At 59.3% G+C, this 17,788-nt stretch overlaps 3 protein-coding genes across 5 annotated transcripts; 1 reads left to right on the top strand and 2 right to left on the bottom strand.

Annotated features, from left to right (window-relative positions):
- Nucleotides 1-1,471: 1,471 nt before the first annotated feature.
- On the top strand, nt 1,472-5,318 carry JSRP1 (junctional sarcoplasmic reticulum protein 1). 3 transcript variants are annotated; one of them, XM_065934156.1, is made up of 7 exons: nt 1,472-1,535; nt 2,517-2,668; nt 3,075-3,112; nt 3,276-3,405; nt 3,755-3,928; nt 4,579-4,670; nt 4,766-5,318. In XM_065934156.1, the coding sequence occupies exons 2-7, from the start codon at nt 2,551-2,553 to the stop codon at nt 5,231-5,233; spliced, it is 1,020 nt and encodes a 339-aa protein (XP_065790228.1). In that variant the 5' UTR covers nt 1,472-1,535; nt 2,517-2,550; the 3' UTR covers nt 5,234-5,318. The 3 variants fall into 3 exon arrangements, with proteins under 3 accessions (XP_065790228.1, XP_065790245.1, XP_065790236.1); XM_065934164.1 differs by having other exon boundaries at nt 1,514-1,531; XM_065934173.1 differs by lacking the exon at nt 2,517-2,668 and having other exon boundaries at nt 1,488-1,535.
- Nucleotides 5,319-5,585: 267 nt separating this feature from the next.
- On the bottom strand, nt 5,586-8,379 carry AMH (anti-Mullerian hormone). Its single transcript, XM_065934144.1, has 5 exons — nt 7,926-8,379; nt 7,141-7,283; nt 6,797-6,905; nt 6,529-6,691; nt 5,586-6,444 (listed from the first exon to the last, which is right to left on the bottom strand). Exons 1-5 carry the CDS (start codon nt 8,377-8,379, stop codon nt 5,586-5,588), a joined length of 1,728 nt encoding a protein of 575 aa, XP_065790216.1.
- Nucleotides 8,380-9,066: 687 nt separating this feature from the next.
- Nucleotides 9,067-17,766, bottom strand: SF3A2 (splicing factor 3a subunit 2). Its single transcript, XM_065918118.1, has 9 exons — nt 17,638-17,766; nt 13,292-13,456; nt 12,827-12,898; nt 11,965-12,011; nt 11,686-11,795; nt 10,796-10,845; nt 10,577-10,717; nt 10,093-10,161; nt 9,067-10,005 (listed from the first exon to the last, which is right to left on the bottom strand). The coding sequence occupies exons 2-9, from the start codon at nt 13,415-13,417 to the stop codon at nt 9,187-9,189; spliced, it is 1,434 nt and encodes a 477-aa protein (XP_065774190.1). The 5' UTR covers nt 13,418-13,456; nt 17,638-17,766; the 3' UTR covers nt 9,067-9,186.
- Nucleotides 17,767-17,788: the final 22 nt, after the last annotated feature.

Below are 17,788 nucleotides of genomic sequence, written 5' to 3'. Positions count from 1 at the left end.
GTGGGTTGCCATTTTCTTCTTCAGGAGATCTTCCCGACCAGGGATGGAACTCAGGTCTTCCTGCATTGCAGGCGGTTTCCTTAGGAAGCCCATTAGTTCAGTTCAGTTTAGTCGCTCAGTCGTGTCTGACTCTTTGCGACCCCATGGACTGCAGCAAGCCAGGCTTCGCTGTCCATCACCAACGCCTAGGAAGCCCAAATGATCCAGCAATCCCACTTCTGGGCGTATATCCAGATAAAACTCTAAATCAAAAAGATGTATGCACCCCGGTATTCATAGCAGCTCTGTTCACAATAACCAAGACATGGAAACAATCTAAGTGTTCATTAATAGAGGAATGGATAAAGACATGATATATACATATTCATTCAATATATACATATACATATTATATATCCATACACAGTATGGTATATATACAATGGAATATTAGTCAAAATAAAGAATGAAATAATGTCATTTGCAGTAACATGGATGGACCTAGAGATTATCACACTAAGCAAACTAAATCTCCATGTGGTTGCAAAGAGTCAGGCATGACTGAGCAACTATCACTCACTCAAAGTCAGAAAGAGAAAGACAGATACCATATGATATTACTTATATGTGGAATCTAAAATACGACACAAATGAACATACCTATGAAACAGACTCACAGACATAGAGAAAAGACTTGCGGTTGCCAAGGGGGAGGGGGAGTGGGGGAGGGAAGGATTGAGAGTTCGGGATAAGCAGATGCAAACTATTATATATAGGATAAGCAGCAAGCTCCCACTGTACAGCACAGGGAACTATATTTAATATCCTATGATAAACCATAATGAAAAATAATGTGGAAAAGAGTTTATCTATGTATAACTGAGTTAATTTGCTGTACAGGTGTGCAGCAGAAATTAATACAACACTGTAAACCAACTATACTTCAATTAAGGAAAAAAAAAAACAGCTCACATTCGAGTGGTTGTTTAACCCAGATAAACTTATTCTCACCTCATTGCCGGCCAGGAGGAAATGACCCCACTTTCCAGATGAGGAAACCGAGGCCTCTGAGCTGAGCCTGGCCTGAGCCAGTGGGTAGAGCCTGGATGCCCTTTGATGGTGCCATCCTCCTCCAGGAAGCCCTCCCTGATGGCCCCCGACTCCACAGGGCTGCGATCCTTTAGTTGCTGCAGAGCCCGGCACACAAGAGTTGCTTATAAAGGCGAGGTAACCATGCTTTGTGGGTGCTCTCACCCCCCGCGACCCTCTTTTCCAAGGCTGAGAGACAGAAAGCAATGCTCCCAGGGTCACTGTGGCAGGCCTGGCAATGGTTCTATGTTGGTGGGGGGGGGCCACCCCTCCACCAATGCCTGGCCCTGCTCCGAGGCAAGGGTGTGCTCCCCCCGGGAACCTCAGGCCAGCCCTCCTCCCCCTCCCACAGCAGGCCGAGGAGCTGATTGGCTCACAATACGGCCTCCAGCCACCTGCTGCTGTCTGTCTGGGGCCACCCTCCCCGCGCTCCATGCTGTCTACCAGGCCCAGCGTGGCGACTGTGGGTAAGAGGGGCACAAGGAGGCGTGGGAAGAGGTGGGGGGTCCCCAGGACCTGGGAGGGCACCCCTGAGGTCCACGGGGGTGTCCCTGACTCCTGTGGCTGCCCCCACGCACCCCTAGAGGCACTCCCCACCCATAGGTCTCCTCCCCCACCGACTACTCTGGCCCCAGGAAAGGGTCCCCTTTCTGCCCAGGGATGGGTCACACTGACACTGGTGCCAGGGACACCAGGGATTCCAAAAAACAGGGCCGTGGGAGCCAACAGATGGGGTTTGGCTCCAGTTCTGCACAACCTCTGGCCCACAGCTCCACCTTCAGCCTGTTTCTTCATCTGCCCTATGGGATCAGAGGCAGCATAGAGGAGGCAGGGACCCCAGGGTTGGGGGTGGAAGGCCTGGTACCCCCTGCCCCTGCCTGTCATAGCCAGAGTCAGGCTGGTCCTAGCTGCTGGGGCTTGAGTGCCAACACCCACGGGGTCCGGGAGGCTAGGTGCCAGGAATGAGGGGTAAGGATGACCCAGAGGGAGACCCCAGGGGAGCAAGGCCTAGGAGGGGCTGGGCCCCCAGCCGGCCTGCCCTGCTGGCCTTGGGCACTGGATAAAAATAGTCCCTGGTCTCAGAGAACATGAGCTGACCCTGGGGCCAAGGGTTCCGGTTTGGGCTCTGTGCTCACCTCTGTGTGACCATGGGCAGGACCCAGCCTGCTCTGGGCTCCAGCATTCTCTGCTGTGTGCAGAGGGTTATTGGAGCCCATAAAGGCTGGCCTATCCAGAGGGGTCCCAAGACAGACTTGGGGGGGATGTCAGGGAGAGTGCCCGCTGGAGGGCTGTCAGTCCATGCCCTGAGCAAGTGTGAAGTTACCAGGGAAGGTGGCTCCAGGCAGAGGGACAAGCCAGGGTGGTGGTATGGAGAGACAAGGAGCTCCCTTCTCCAAGAGGCAAGCCCATAGCAGGGGCTCAGTCTGCCTCTTCCCCCTTGCCCTTAGCCTGACTCTGGGCCTGCGGCTCTCAGCCGTCCCCATGGCAACCAGGGCCTTAGAGGAGCTGGATGGAGGCCTGGGCAGCTGCCAAATGGATGAGGACCTCTCTGCACTGGCTGACCCTTGTCCTGGCCGGCCCCGGGGGGACAGTGCGCAAGGTACCAGATAAGGTGCTGGGGGAGGAAGCACATGCCCCCATTCTCCTTCTGAGTCAGGTGGCACACCTTCAGAAGCCAGGACTTGGACTTCCACACTGGACTGGCTTAAACCATGCTCCTTGTTTCCAACCTCTGTGCCCATTAGTGTCCCGGGGGGTGGGGTGGGGGGGCGGTTGTAAAGATCCCAGAAAACACAGGTGCTGGGCCACACAGGTCAGGGTTTGGATCCTGGCTTGCCAGTCACCTGCTGTGTGCTTTTGTGCAAGGCTGTCTCTGAGTCTGTCTATGTTTTAACCTGCAAACTGGGAGCTCTCCTGTCCCCAGCCCCTCACCCCGCAGGACCCAACAGGAAGTGGGATCTGGGGGTCCCCACGACTTTGACTCTCCCCTCTTTTCTCACCAACAGCGACATCCAGGTTGGCTGACTCCAGCAGCCAGTCCCATGTGAGTAGTGGGGGGTGGGGGAGGGTGGTCTTCCTTCTTGGTTTCAGCCCAAGGTGCTCCTGGAGTAGAGGAGGTGCTGGCTTAAGAGGGTGGGTTTCTGCAGCCCCTGGGAAGGCTTGGTCTCCCTTAGAGGGAACACCCAGGATGACACATGTCCCCACAGGATTCTCAGGAGCGAGTGACTGAGGGCAGCCCCATAGGCAGTGTGGACACCAAGCCCAAGAAGACAGAAAAGGAGCCTGTGTCCAAAGTGACCTCAGGAACTGGGAAGGAGAGGCTGAAAGCAGGAGCAAGTGGGTTTGCAGGAGGCAGGGGTGAGGTGGGGGGCGATGGGTATGGACCAGCATGGGAGGGGAGGGTGGGTCCTTGGATCTGGGCAGCATGAGGCTCCTGGCTGAGTGGTTTCCTGGCTGTAACTGAAAGGGCTGTGAGTCTCCTCTAATTCATGATAACACCAGCTTAGCTGCTACTAAGCTTCAGCTAATTATCTTCTGGAAAATTCTCTGCATCCCAGTGAAGCTGCCAAGCCGGCAGGGCTTAGTTTCTCAGCCTAGGGCCGCATGGCCGGGCAGAGCAGAGCTGACTTTAGCCGCAGGTCTGCCCCTCGCTGCCCTAGAGCCCAGCCAGCACTTGCTCCTGCAGCCCCTCGGAGCCCCGCACGGAAGAAGGCGCAGACCGCACCGCCCCAGCAGCCGCCGCCGCCGCCGCCCCCGGCCCTGAGTGAGGAGCTGCCCTGGGGAGACTTGACGCTCAACAAGTGCCTGGTGCTGGCCTCGCTCGTGGCGCTGCTGGGCTCCGCCTTCCAGCTGTGCCGCGGTGAGCCTCACACTTGGCTACTCCTTCCCGGAAGCACGGACACGCCACGGGGCGGGTCTGTGAGCCCGCACCCTAGGCGGTTCGCGCGCCCCCTGGATCTTGTGAGGGGTTCCTGGCGGCCCCCTGCACTTCTTGCTGGGCAGCGGACCTTGTGCATCCCCATGGTCCCGTCGGAGTCCCTCTATCCAGGACCGGCTCTGAGAACCCTCCCACCCCCCTTTCCAGCAGACCTTACAGGAAACTGCCTCCTCCCCCACCCCAGTAGGGACCTTGATGCACCTGCCTCCTCAGTGAACCAGCCCTCACCACCCCGCACCCTGGGCCTCGCATGCCCAGGAAGGGCCATGTGCACCCCCGTTTCACAGAGTGTGGCTTCTGTGTGCCTCGGTGCTCCCACGGCCCTCAGAGAAACTGGAGCATCCTGGCACACCCTGAATGAGGGAGGTTTGAAGAGAAGCAGCAGTGGAGACTTGGAACCCCTTCCTGGGGCTGGAAGGGAGCTAGCCCAGCCTCAGTGTACCTGGGTGGAGATGGCTGGGTCCCCTTGCCTGTCCCCAGGAGAGGGGGCTCTAGGGGATGGTGGTGTGCTGTGGTTCTCACTCCCGACTCTTGCCCCAGGCTGACTCGCATCCCCTCTTGTCCCCTCCCAGAGACTGTGGCTGGGGATGCAGAAGCCCCCGCACCTGTCCCTGAGTCGTGGGTCTCATCAAGCTCGTCACCCAAGGGGCCAGCGTCACCCCTGGTAAGCTCTTCCTCAGTGGGCTCCTCACTGGGGGGAGGGGCTTGAGCCATGGAATTGTGGCTGATCCCACCACCCTGCACTTGTCTGCAAAACAGCCAAAGCCTGAGGCCCGGGCCCCCCTAGTGAGGCAGCCCGAGCCCTCCTGGAAGGTAGAGGAAAGGGTCCAGATTCCTAGGAGCGGAGAGGCTGCAGAGAAGGACGAATGGGAGTCTGGAGAAGCTGCTGAGGAGGAGCATGCGCCCCTCGCAGGCCGAGGGCCCAAGGAGAGGGTGAAGAAGGAGAAGCCTCCGAAGGAGAGGCCCTGGAAGGAGAAGCCACACAAGGAGGAGAGGCCAAGAATGGAGAAGCCAGGAAAAGAGGAGAAGCCACGTGGTGCCAGGGAGCCCCGCAGAGCCCTACCGCGACGCTGGGAGGCCCGCGAGGGGGGCCATCGACCTTGGGGGCGAGACTCCGGAGCCCCCGAGGATAGGAAGAGGCAGGCCTGGGTCTCCCTGCGGCACCCCGACAAGGAGGACCGGCCTCCAGGCCGCCAGAAGCGCCGTACCGGCAAAGGCCGGGACTGAGCGAGACTGGGGTCGTGCGCGTGAGTTTCTGAATATCTGCTCTAGGGCCCCGCGGTTCCAGCTAAATAAAGCAAGTGCTGCGGCCCCCTCATCGTTTGTTCCTTCGCACCAGGACCCCAGAACCTGCCCGGGGTCTGCGTGAGGCGGATAAGGAGCTTTGGGTGGGGGGTGGAGGGAGGACGGAGGGGCAAAGGGGCAGCGGGTGAAGACTAGGAGAACTGCGGGAAGGAGGCCTCCGCCTGTCCCCAAACATGCACAGACACCCCAACCGCGTGCCTTCCCGTCTTTATTGGGGCGATGACGGGGTCCGAATAAATACGGGCCGGGGCGGCACAAGGAGCACGGCGCGAGGTCACCGGCAGCCGCACTCGGTGGCCACCATGTTCGGGACGTGGTGCGCGCTGATGCGCTCCTCGGACAGGCTGATGAGGAGCTTGCCGGTGTAGGCTGTGGGCACGCAGCACGGCGGGCGCGCCAGGGCGGCGCCGCGGGCCTGCATCTTCAGCAGCAGCACCACGTGATTGCCGTAGCGCGGGTTGCGGTCCGACTGAGGCCAGCCGCAGGCGCCCTGGCAGTTGTTGGCCTGATAAGTCTCCGGGATGAGCACGGAGCGCTCGGCCCGCAGGTCTACGCTCAGCTCGCGCAGAGCGCACGGCCCGTCTGCAGCCGCGGCTCCGGCGCTGCGCTGCGCTCGTGCGGAGCCGCTCCGCTCCCGCCCGCGCCACTCAGCGCGCAGGCCCTGCAGCGCCTTGAGCAGCAGCAGCGCGCGCAGCGGGCCGCCGGGGCCATCTGGGTTTCCAGGGCACAGTGCCAGCAGGCGCGCCAGCAGCGGGGGGGCAGCGGGAGGCAGCCCCGGGAGGCCGCGCAGCTCGGCGGCCGCCGCCTGAAGCTCGGCAGCCACCCGGCGCGCTAATCCCGCGGCCCACAGAGGGGACTTGGGACCTTGCGGCGTTGCGGGGACCCCGGTGTTGGCTGCTGTCGGCGGCAGCAGCAACAGCAGCGGCTCCTCACCATCCAGCAGGCGCTCCAGGGCCGCGGGGTCCGACAGGTTGACCTGGCCCTGCGGGAAACCAGCCAGTGCACCCGGGTCCAAGGCCAGTCGTGGTGGCGAGGCTCGGGCCGAGGGTCCCCGCAGCGCGCGCACTAGGCGCGTGAGCATCTCCAGGAAGGGATCGGCGCTGGGCGATGCCTCCTCTGGCTCCGGGGAAGGCCTGGACAGCAGAGTCGGGGGTCGTGAGGGCGCAAAGCTGCGGCGCCCACACTCCCCGCATCCCCAGGTCTGGGCCTGCGCGCACCTGGGCTGCGGGAAGGGCACCAAGTCCAGCCGACCGTGTGCGGGCACCGGTGCCGACGGCCGCGCCGGCAGCAAGAGCAACAGGGCCGGGGTCTTTCGTGTGAAGCAGCGGGAGTCCGCACCGAACAGCAGCGCCTGCAGCTGGGCAGTGCTCAGGGGCGCACCTGAGGGGAGGCGTGTGCGCCGTGCAGTTCAGCGGCTGGGGGTGGGGTGGGGTCTGCGGGTCGAGGGCAGCCACCCGGTCGGGTCCCTGTTCAGGCAAGGCCTACCATTTCCACGGCGCCGCAGGGTCAGGGCTAGACCAGGCCGGCGCCAGGCCCCCTCCGGCCGGTCCACGACCAAGGCCAGGAATTCTGAGTCCGCGGTCAGGCAGAGGCTCTGCGGGCGGACACGGGGGTTCAGCCAGGTTGAGGGGCAGGGGCATGGATGCCAACCCTGCTCTGCCTGCTGCCCTTAACATCCCTTCAAGGTCTAGCCTGGACACTTCTGGCCTTTCTGTGAGGCCAAGTTAAAAACAACACAAACCCAAACCCATAATCCCTCCCTTGCTCTGTGGCCCCGGGGCGGGGAGGTCCTGGGGGGCCAGAGAGAGCCACATTCCACTCCCTGATACCTGGGCGCCAGGTAGCCCAGAGCCGGTGACAGTGACCTCCAGGCCAGGCCCTGGGTACAATACCAGCAGCGCCAGCTCTGGGGGGCTGGCTCCTCCAGGTGGAGGCTCCTGGAACCTCAGCAAGGGTGTCGGCTCCCACGTCACTGCAGCCAGGACAAGGGAAGAAGGGAGACACCTGAGCCACGGAAGCCCAAGCCCCTCTCCCAAACCTGTCCCCTCCATAGGAGGAGACCCCACCCCAACCGAAGCCTGGGGGAACCTGGTGGGAGAGGTTTGACGCTGGCTCCTGGCTTCCCTGGGACAGGAGTGGCCTAAAAGTGATGGATAGGGTGGGCGGTGCAGCTGCCACCTGTGTCTCCTGAGCCCTTGGGGGCTCTAGGCCGAGAGCTCCTGGGGGATTCCTGGTAGTGGGTCTGAGGACAGTGGCCCCTTGGAACAGGAACCTCTTGCTACCCAGTGTGGAGGGAGAGGCACTCCTCTGCTGGACAATCAGGCTGCACTGACCTGCCTCCTTCCTCCACCCGCAACCGTGTAGCTCCCAGGTAGGTGAACAAGGTGTTAGCCCTACACTCCCCTCCGCCAGGCACTGCATGGGGAGAGGGGTGGCTGGGAGCTGGAGAACTTCTGGCCCCAGACAGGCTAAGATAGTGACCCACCTCTCTGGCCGTTAGCCTCCACTTCCTGAGACTGGGGATGGGTCTGGGCTGGGGGCTCTGCAGTCCCCTGGTCTTGGGAGGAGGGCACGAGAGCCTGGCGTCCAACCCCAGCCCCAACACAACACATACCTTCCTCCAGGTGCAGGACCACCAGCCACCGCCCCCCTGGCTCCCCCAGCCACGCCTGCAGCTGCTGCAGGTGGAGCAGCGCAGGCTGCGCGTCGCCAGTGGGGCACACAGCAAAGGCGGTCAAGTCACTCAGGCCCCAGTGGGTGCGCCGCACAGCCTCCAGGAAGGCCTGCTCGTAGCCACTCAGGGCCCCCACCACCCGCAGGGGGGCCCTGCTCCCATTGCTCCTCCCATGCAGGGTCACCAGGCACAGGGGGTCCTGAGGGCTGCCTGGCAGCCAGAGACTGGGGAGCGGCCAGTCCCAATCTTGCTGAAAGATGAGTGCCCCGCTGCCTGTGGCCTGCTCCCTGGGCGAGGCCGCGGTGCTGGAAACCTCTTCCCTGGGGGTGCCTGGCCTCAGCAGAGCCCCCATGGCCGACAGCACCAGGGCCAGAGAGAAAGATGGACTGGGCATCCTGGGAGCTTCCAGGGGCTGGGCCGCCTTACTTTATAAGGAGGAGCAGAGCTGCTTGTGCTGCAGGGCGGTCCCTATCTCCTGTGATGTGACCTTGAAGGCTGGTGCCTGCCTCGAGCCTGGGAGGCCTGTGGCCTTCTCAAAGCCCCCTCTGTTCCAACCTGCCTGCCTATCTCCTGGGCAGTGATACGGTGTGTACGGCCTGTGACCCATTTGTCAGACTGTCCTTGACAAATCTTCCCCCTCCCCAGAGCAGGAATGTGAGTAGGAGTGCGTGGCCCAGACAGCCAGACTATCAACAACCTGGGGGTGTGGGAGGGCGAGGTGTGGAGCCCCTGCCCCAGGATTCGGGTGCCAGCCCCAAGGGGGACGACACGTCACACTGGGTAGGCAGGTCTGGCCCCCAGTGACCCCACGTGCCTGCTCACCCTGCCTCTGAGGCCCACAGAGACCCCCAAGGGGAGTGAGAAGCCTTCTTCGCTCTGCTGTCTTCCCAGAGAACCACACCACACTCCGCTGGCCCGCAGGGTCTGTCCTTGCACAAGGACACAGGGCACAGAGACACCAGGGGCCACCCCTGGGGTTCAGATGGGACCCTGACACCCATTATGGTGGTGGAAAGCAGCCACATGTGTTCACCCACAGCAAGCAGGTGTTGACCGCCCACAGGTTGACACAGCAGTCCAGTTCATGGTCAGCAGACTCTTTAATGAGCTCTGGGGATACCCAGCCCAGTACAAAAAAACTCTACTCTTAGGGCAAAACCCAGGAAAACCAAACCAGACTTGTTAGGATGGGGGTGACTTTTCAGTTGGTGGGGGGAGGGGGAGGAATGTTCCCAGGGCCTTCGGAGGGCAGTGGGGGTCTCAGCATCGGGGGCATGGGCGTTGGGGGGTGCACCCCAGGATTTGAGGGGTGAACCCCAGGCGGCTGGGGATGGACCCCAGGGGCCGGAGGATGGACCCCAGGAGGAGGGGGGTGGACCCCAGGAGGCTGGGGGTGGATCCCAGGGGCTGGTGGGTGGACCCCGGGAGCTGGTGGGTGGACTCCTGGAGCCTGGGGGTGAACTGCAGGAGTCGGGTGCACCCCCGGAGCCTGGGGGTGAACTGCAGGAGCTGGTGGGTGCACCACTGGTGCCTGGGGGTGAACGCCAGCAGATGGGGGAGGATGGACTCCTGGGGCTGGAGGGTGGACTCCCGGAGCAGGAGGGTGGACTCCCGGGGCTGGGGGGTGGACCCCTGGAGCGGGGGGGTGGACCCCAGATGCTGGTGGGTGAACCACTGGTGCCGGGGGGTGGACCCCAGGAGCTGGAGGATGGACTCCAGGAGCAGGGGGATGCACCCCAGAGGTTGGTGGGTGGACCACTGGTGCCGGTGGGTGGACCCCAGGAGCCGGTGGGGGCAGCTGAGGAGGGCCTGGGGGTCCTGAGGGTGCAGGCCCGCTGGGCGGCATGGGTGGCAGGGGCAGGCCTCCTGGTGGGGGCGGGGGCAGAGACTCTGGTAGTGGTGGGCGAGGGGGCAGGCCGTTCATCAGTGGGGGTGGGGGCCGTTTCACCCCAGGAGGCCCAGCAGGAAGGCTTGGTGGGGCTGGCGGCTTCTCCATCTTGAAGTGGAACTGGAGGAAAAACTGGACAGACAAGAGGAACTGAGCAGGGTCCCAGGGGCCTTGGGTTGGGAGAAGGATGGGGAACTACGTGGACACGGAGTGACTCACTTGCTTGGTTTCCCGGTTCCAGTGAGTCCAGAACTTGCCTTCAGCCTTGTCTATTTCCCTGCTTGGCACCTGTGCGGGGTACAGGGGCAGAGACAGGCCCTCAAGACCATGAGATGGCCTGGCCCAGAAGGCCCTTCTGTGAGGGAACAGGGTCTGATGTTGGGGTGACAGCTGACATTCTTGCTCTGCTGCTTAGCAGTCCTGCCACCCAGGGAAGTTGCAATCTACCCTGTCTTGTTAACATATATGAGGATAGGACGAGGTTAGAGTCCCGGGACAGCCTGGTAACAGAGACACCTCACTGCTGGGGTCACGCTCGGGTCTCTGATTCATGGTGGACACCCAGCCCCTGCTCTCGCTCTGCATCGTCTTCTGACAACCCCTCAGGAGGCAAGGGCCCAGTGGGGGCACCTGGAGTGGGCCGGGAGCCAGCTGCCTGGATGGAGCTGACCCTGCAGGACCCTCCAGGGTCCCAGCGAGCTACCTTGAAGGCAATGGTCTCATAGGGCTCAGCGGCCATGAGTAGGTACTGCCAGCGTCGGTCCGGGGGCTCGATCCTCTGCTCGTAGGCAGACATGAACCGGTGTCGGGGCATGATGCCCTCAGCAATCTCAGGGTAGTCGATCTGTGGGGACACGGCCAGTGACAGCACTGCATCTCAAGGGCCCCTCCCCAGGACAAAGGGTGCCTGGCCTTTGCTCACCTGGAAAAGGAGGCTCTGCTGGCCCATCTCTGTATCCCTCTGCTTGGTTACTGCAACACAGGAGGATGTCAGGTCCAGTAACGGGGTCCTAAGACTGGCCTCATGTCACCCGTGAATGGGATAGCCGGCTTGGCAGGGAGGGGGAGGTCACCTGGCTGGGCAACTAGCAGTCATCGGCCCAAGGGTGGGAGGGCTGTGCCCTCCCTGATGCCTGATGTCAGGCCAGCTGATAGCATGTGGGTGGGGGCAGAGGGTGGGCCCCCCGCTGCCCACACCCCCACCAGGCCCTCTGGGACCGGGCGCCCGTCACTCTCCAGCTCTGCTACTTTGGGCTGCTGTCCACACAGCCCCGGGGCCCTTCACGCGCCCTCAGGCCCTCAGTGTCTCCCTGCCACACCCAGGAAGAGGCCAGATGACCCAGACTAACCAAAAGGCGTGTGGTGGCCTCCCTGAGGGTAGTGCCACCCTCACCCTGGCTCACCAAGCAGGACCACCCCCGGGCCTTCCCAAGCCATGTCTTGTCTGAGACGCCAGCCATACACAGGGTGTGTCCACTTCAGCAAGAATACCTGCCAGGAGGCCTGCCTTCCTCACCTCCCCCCTATAGCAACCAGATCCTCTGCAGCTGCTGACCCAGGTGAGCCTCCCCTTTCTCTTCCTCTCTCCCCAGGTAAAAAGTGCCAGCACCCAGTTCTAAGGTCAGAGGAATGGACTACACCAGGGCCCGCAGTCCCCTCCCACCCACTCACCCACCTTTGCTAGGAGTGTAAAGAGCAGAGGAGACACTACGGCCCCCACCCTCAGGGCAGAAAGCCTCTAATGGAAGCTGAGGCCACTGGTGAGGCTGGGGGTGGGTGAGCGACTGCCCGCCAAGGCCATCGACAAGTTACCTTTGTAGCCCGGGCGGCCGATCTTCACAAACTTTTTCACTTCCACCTTGACCTTCTCCGGTGCTGGCTGGGCGGGGGCCTCCTTGGCCTCCTTGGCCGCTCGCCGGGCCCTGCAGGCAGGACAGACACAGTGTTGAGGCCCCTCCTCACAGGCCACCAAGGCCACAGCCCCAGGCGCCAGGAGCGCCCCATCCCCGGCTGACCTTGGAGACGTGAGGTGAGGGAAATAGGAGTCAGGTAGCGTGACAGCAGGCACGGGAAGAGGTGCCAGGTACTTACAAGTTGGTCTGATGTTTCTTCCCCTGGGTGTGTGCGAGGTAACTCCCCTGGAACATGAGAGGAATGTGCAATTGAGGACACAGTGAGGGGGTGGTGCCTGATGTCCCCACCTGGGCCTGCCTCATCCACAGCGCTCAGCGCTGACGGGCACTTGATGACTACTGAACACAGGAGCTCTAGTGGGTCTGCACACAGGGGGATGAGATGCTCAAAAGCCAGAGAAGATGAGAGTCTTGGGCGGGGGGACACAGCAGTCTTGTGGCTGCCAGGGTGTGGGTTGGGCCAGTGGATACTGCGGGGCAGTGGTGGGGACACCTGGAATAAACATGCCCTTTGATTCTATCTCAGTGATGTCCCAGGGAGAAGACACATGTATCAGCAGTTTTCAACTGGAGGCTTTTCTGACCCACAGGGACCCTTTGTCCAGGATGGTCCCCCACAGAGAAGGGGGAGCCTCAAAGCCACAAGCAGATGCTCCCATCTGAGACCATTCAGCTCAGTGCAGCTGTCTAGAGCTGTGAACCAACTGGTCAGAAAGTGTGTCCTCCACACAGAAAAGGACAGAGAGGACCTGCTTATGGTGAAGGGCAGGAGCCCAGTGGAAGCAAGCGTCAGACTGACACTTGCTTAAAGTTTCAAACCAGAAGCCATGCCTTCCAGACCTCCCACCCTACGTGGACATCCTGGGCATCCCCACATGTGCAGACGCACATCTGTGATATTGGAGCTGCTGATGTTACGGGAAACGGATGGATGGAAGCAGAGAACCCACGGTGGCTGTCCCAGTGCCCGTGCAGGGAGGAGGCTAGGAGGCTGGGCACAGTAGGGCTCTGAAGCCAATGCCTCCCTGAGAAAGACGCACCTCATTGTTGTGCAGCGTCAGGCACAACTTGCACTCATAGGAGCCCAGGTGGTTCTTCATGAAGTAGGGGTCCTGCAGAGGAAGCACATGCATCAGGCAGTCGGGGAGACGCTCAGGGATGGAGGACAAACTGGAGCCCCCAAGCCAGCACCACTGCCCCGGGGATTCCACAGGGTCCACTGTACGGGGCTAGGGCTGACTGCCAGCCTCTGCAGCAAGCCCCAGAAAGGGGTCCCTTGGAAGCCCCCAGCCCCACACTGGCGGCAGCGTGGGGTCTAGGAAGAGGCAGAGTTGAAGGTGCACTGTTGATCCTCTATCTCCCCAGCCGGGACAGGGCTCCTTGTGCTGCAGCACAAGCCGGATGCAGGCAGAGGAGAGAAGCAGGTGGGTCAACCCTAGGCCTGGGGAGACTGTGGTCTGGAGGGCACTGAGCTGCTGCTTCAGGGTGGGCAGGTGGGCGCACACCTTATTGATGTCAATGGTTTCTAGAGCCAGTTGTCGCAGACGCTCCCTGCGGTCCCGGTTGCTCTCGGAGGAGGAGGCCACGCCCCCGCTCCCGGTCTTGCCCCCGGGGCGATGCTGGAAGTCCATGGTGAGACCCTGGGCACTCTGTCAGACCAGGGGAGAAACCTGTGGAGGCCAAGGGGCGGCTGGTGACACTATGTGTGAGATCTCACCCTCCTGGTCTGGCCTCACCCCTCCCCACTCTCACTGCCCTCAGCCCTGGCTTCACCACCTGTCTTCCAGTGGCTGAGGGCCCACGCTGGGCCAGGCACATGGGAACGAGGAAGGAAAAACAGGAGAAACGAGGTATCTCCAGGTGACAGTGGGGGTGGACCGGAGAGGAAGATCTCTTTGACTGAGGAGTGCAAAGGCCCAGGGACCCAAAACAGCAACAGAGAAGAGGAGCCTGAGTTCTCACTAACTAGTCCCATCTCCTCTAAGAAGCCTTCCCAAACTGCCCAGGCCCACACTGTTCACTCCCTCCTCTGAATCCCTTTTCTGCTCGTCTACACTTCCTTCCCACAACCTAAACTCTACATCTCTGATACAGCAGTACATTTGCTGGAACAAAGAACACATCCGGCTACCTGTCCACCCCCGACCCCCACTGCCTAACACACAAGACAGTCACAGCTCGTTTGCGGCTGAGGCAGACTCTCCCAGGCCCTTGATTTCTCCTCCACATCCCTGTCAAGCTGTCCAGCTGCTTTTTCCTACTGTTTCTCATACTCCCCCAGGTTCAGTTCAGATCCAACCTCAGGTACCTTCTCTCATCCTACATTCTCTTCACTGTCAAAGCTGGCCCCAGGCCCCTGGTTTAAACCCACAGTATCTTGACTCTGTTAGGGTAAGCTTACAGGGATGGGGCCCAGGAGTGTGAACCCCCAAAGATGTACCTGTCCTGCTCCCTGGGGTGCCTGGACACATCACCTCACGCAGCAGAGGGAACGCAGGTGGGATTAAGTTAGGTCCCTGAGATGGATACGACCCTGGATTCCCCGGGGGGCCCACTGTCATCATAGGGTCCTTATAAGAGGGAGGGGGAAGATCAGAGGCAGACACAGGGGATGCTGCTCTGCTGGCTGTGAGCCAGGGATGCGGTGCTTCTAGAAGCTGGAAAGTACATGTCTTTCAGCAGGAGCCGGTGCTCCCCTGAAGCCTCCAGAGGGAATAAAACCCAGTGAGACTAGTGTTGAGTTTCTGATCATATAGATGCAGTGCAAATTCATGTCATGTAAGCCACTGATGGTTTGCTGCACTAGCCAGCTGTGCAACTGACTTGCCCTACAACTTGATGAGTTTATGAAAACCTCATGTCGGGTGACCAGTAGGGGGACCTAGTTGGCTGCAGAATCACCAGGCCTGACTCTTTTTACTACACACAAGGCCACCCAGAGCCGTCAACTGGTAAAGGCAAAACACTAACAGAGCCAAGAGTTCCAGTCAGTTTGGGGACAGCCAGTTCCTTCGTTCAGTTCAGTTGCTCAGTCGTGTCCGACTCTGAGACCCCATGAACTGCAGCACGCCAGGCCTCCCTGCCCATCACCAACTCCGAGTCCACCCAAACCCATACCCATTGAGTTGGTGATGCCATCCAACCATCCTATACTCTGTCGTCCCCTTCTCTTCCTGCCCTCAATCTTTCCCTGCATCAGGGTCTTTTCAACTGAGTCAGCTCTTTGCATCAAGTGACCAAAGTATTAGAGTTTCAGCTTCAACATCAGTCTTTCCAATGAACACCCAGGACTAATCTCCTTTAGGATGGACTGGTTGGATCTCCTTGCAGTACAAGGGACTCTCAAGAGTCTTCTCCAACACCAGCCAGAAGAATATGCCATGGTGTCATGAAAGCCTGCAAGGAGAATCTGACCAACTCAGGAAACCCAAACACAGACAGATACTTAATCACTCACCAGCCTACCTGTTGGAATCTTAGAGAGCCTGGGATGAGGCCAGGTGGATCACTGCCTGCCCGTTAGAGCAGCAGCGCCACCCCCCCCCTCGCCCCTCAACCTGGCCTGTGTCCAGCAGGCAGGAGACCCGGCTATAGTCCCCAGTCCAGGGGACAGGAGAGATCAGAAGTTTTTTCTGCGGAAAGAGCACCAGAGACAGTATTCTCAGACACTGAAAGTTGGGGGCTCTGCATCCCCCAAACCCCAGCACTTTGCCAGGCCCACTGAGCTCATGAGAGAAGCACTGCTCTCCACGCAGAATTGATGTCTAAACAGACGTGAAGAAATGCATGTATTGAGGAAAAAGGAAACTCAGTGAAAAGCTCAACAGAAAATGTTAACATCCTCTTGGACGATGGGTGATGTTTTCACAGCTCGAAACTAGAATAGGATGCCACAGGTTAGCATGGCCAGTTAACACCAAACAAACCCTTTAAGCAAAGATGCGATGAGCCTAACAACACACTGAATGTGAGTGCCTGAAGGTAAGAATCAAAGCTATCATGAAGAATAGAAAAATAGACAGTAGCAAAGTAACAAGGTAACAGGAGACAAAGGAAGAAGCTAGAAATTTTGAACTGAAAACAAAACGTGGCCACACTACTATATTTAATACAGATATAACCTATAGGAACCTACTGTATACAGAACACAGAAAACTCTGCTCAGTGCTCTATAACGACCTATATAGGAAAAAAAGCGAAAAACAATGAGTATGTATACATGTATAGCTGATTCACTTCGCTGTACACCTGAAGCACCACACTGTTACTCAACCATAGTCCAAACACAAAATAAAAACTAGAAAGGAGAAACAAAAAACATGAAGAGTATTATCAAAGAAACAACCTAAAGAATAAAAAACTCTCCTATAAATAGACCATGAAGTTTTATGGCACTAAAACTTAAAAGTTCCTAGCAGATGGAAAAAAAAATCAGAAACAAGAGATCAGAAACCAGGATGAGATGAGAACCTTCAGAACACGTAAGGCAGCACAAGGCTTTTCCCAATTCCCATCAGGGGCTTACAATCTAGAACTTTACACCCACACTTCTAACTGTGAGAATGGATAAAGCCATTTTCAGCAAAGCAAGGGCTCAAACTGAACAAATGTAGCTCAAAACCTACCTGAAGAGCTCTGATGGAAAAAAGGGGAGACAGTGAGACTGAAAACAGAAACCAGCCCATGGGAGCCTGGACAGAAGGTTCTAGGACAGCTATTCAGCTGCCAGGTGGAGCTCCAGTCCTGAGTGGAACAGGATGATGCCAGCACTGAGAGCGAAGTTTGCAGGCAGGAAAGGAAAAAAAAGACATCCATTGTTTCAACCTGTGGGAAACTAGAACCAATAATAGGCTTGCAAAGAGCCGACTCATCAGAAAAGCCCCTAATGCCTGGAAAGACTGACCACGAAAGAAGGGGGAGGCAGAGGATGGGATGGTTGGATGGCATCACTGATTCAATGGACACAAGCTTGAGCAAACTCTCGGAGGTGGTGAAGGACAGGGAAGCCTGAGGTGTTGCAGCCCATGGGGTCAGTCAGACGCGACTGAAAAACAAGGCGTGTGAAATTATGATGCTTTGAGACAAAAATTAATAATCAGCAAAGAAAATCAGACGAATAGGAAGAATGAAAAAAGGATAGAGCACTGCGGGGGAGGGTGGCGAGCAAAACAGTACCCCACAAAGCAGCACAGTTCAACACAGTACCTGCCTGAGCAGCGAACGCTATTTTCAGCCCTAGAAAATAAGACTGACGATCTGACTAAAGCTCAGGGTCTATAACCACATCCATGGTATGAAGGATGAGGCTGCAGCGGGTGAGGGGGAGGCAGAAATGAGACCTCAGCAGTCACGGGAGGAAGCTGAGAGACCACCGACTCAGGCTATTTACAAGCTCGGGTCGGTCGTACTCAGCTGCCAAAGGGCAGAAGGGAGAAGGGGCCGGGATCCCAGGAGAAATCATTTAAACTCCGGGCTTCGCTCGCTAAGCGGGCCTAGCTAACCGACTCTTGGGCCCGCGCCAAGAGCTCCGCCTCTGGACCTTCCTCATTCCTCGGCGGGCCTGGAACCAGGGGTGCCGTCACCCCCACCCATTACCGGAACCAGATGAGCCCCGGACCACAAATCCAGCAAACCAATGGACTCAGGGAAGGCGCCCCGGGTCCGTTGCGACCCGACCCGACCCAACGGGCCTTGGCAGTCGGAGCTCCCTGCGGGAGGGCGGGGTGTTGGGCCGGCCCAGCGCCCGGCGTGTAGAGAGCCGGTACCGCCCTCAACCCAGCACTTCAGCCACTCCCCTCCAAGGAGTCCCCCGGGGCCGTCGCCCTAGTCCCGCACCACTCCTAATCCTCACCCACGATTTCGTCAAATCCACGGGCTCCTCAAACACTGCCTTGGTCTATTCAGGCGCAGCAGCCACCGCTATGACCTCGTCCTGCGCACGCGCGCCGAGAGCTGAGAAAGTATTTCCGGGGACAGGAAGGGCGGGGCCTCCTGTGTGCGCA

Source organism: Muntiacus reevesi, chromosome 1 (assembly GCF_963930625.1).
Source record: "Muntiacus reevesi chromosome 1, mMunRee1.1, whole genome shotgun sequence".
Classification (NCBI taxonomy): Eukaryota; Metazoa; Chordata; class Mammalia; order Artiodactyla; family Cervidae; genus Muntiacus; species Muntiacus reevesi.
Note: the sequence above shows the minus strand (reverse complement) of the source record. Positions and strands in the feature narration are given on the sequence as shown.

Excerpts from the sequence above, each read along its gene's own strand:
- JSRP1 (XM_065934156.1), top strand. The coding sequence starts at position 2,551 with ATGGCAACCAGGGCCTTAGAGGAGCTGGATGGAGGCCTGGGCAGCTGC. Across the intron at positions 2,669-3,074 it reads CCGGGGGGACAGTGCGCAAG|CGACATCCAGGTTGGCTGAC; the intron begins GTACCAGATAAG and ends TCTCACCAACAG. Across the intron at positions 3,406-3,754 it reads GAGGCTGAAAGCAGGAGCAA|CCCCTCGGAGCCCCGCACGG; the intron begins GTGGGTTTGCAG and ends TTGCTCCTGCAG.
- AMH (XM_065934144.1), bottom strand. The coding sequence starts at position 8,379 with ATGCCCAGTCCATCTTTCTCTCTGGCCCTGGTGCTGTCGGCCATGGGG. Across the intron at positions 6,906-7,140 it reads CTGGGCTACCTGGCGCCCAG|AGCCTCTGCCTGACCGCGGA; the intron begins GTATCAGGGAGT and ends GTCCGCCCGCAG. Across the intron at positions 6,692-6,796 it reads CCTGCGGCGCCGTGGAAATG|GTGCGCCCCTGAGCACTGCC; the intron begins GTAGGCCTTGCC and ends GCCTCCCCTCAG.
- SF3A2 (XM_065918118.1), bottom strand. The coding sequence starts at position 13,417 with ATGGACTTCCAGCATCGCCCCGGGGGCAAGACCGGGAGCGGGGGCGTG. Across the intron at positions 12,899-13,291 it reads AAACCATTGACATCAATAAG|GACCCCTACTTCATGAAGAA; the intron begins GTGTGCGCCCAC and ends CTTCCTCTGCAG. Across the intron at positions 11,796-11,964 it reads AAGAAACATCAGACCAACTT|GGCCCGGCGAGCGGCCAAGG; the intron begins GTAAGTACCTGG and ends TCCTGCCTGCAG.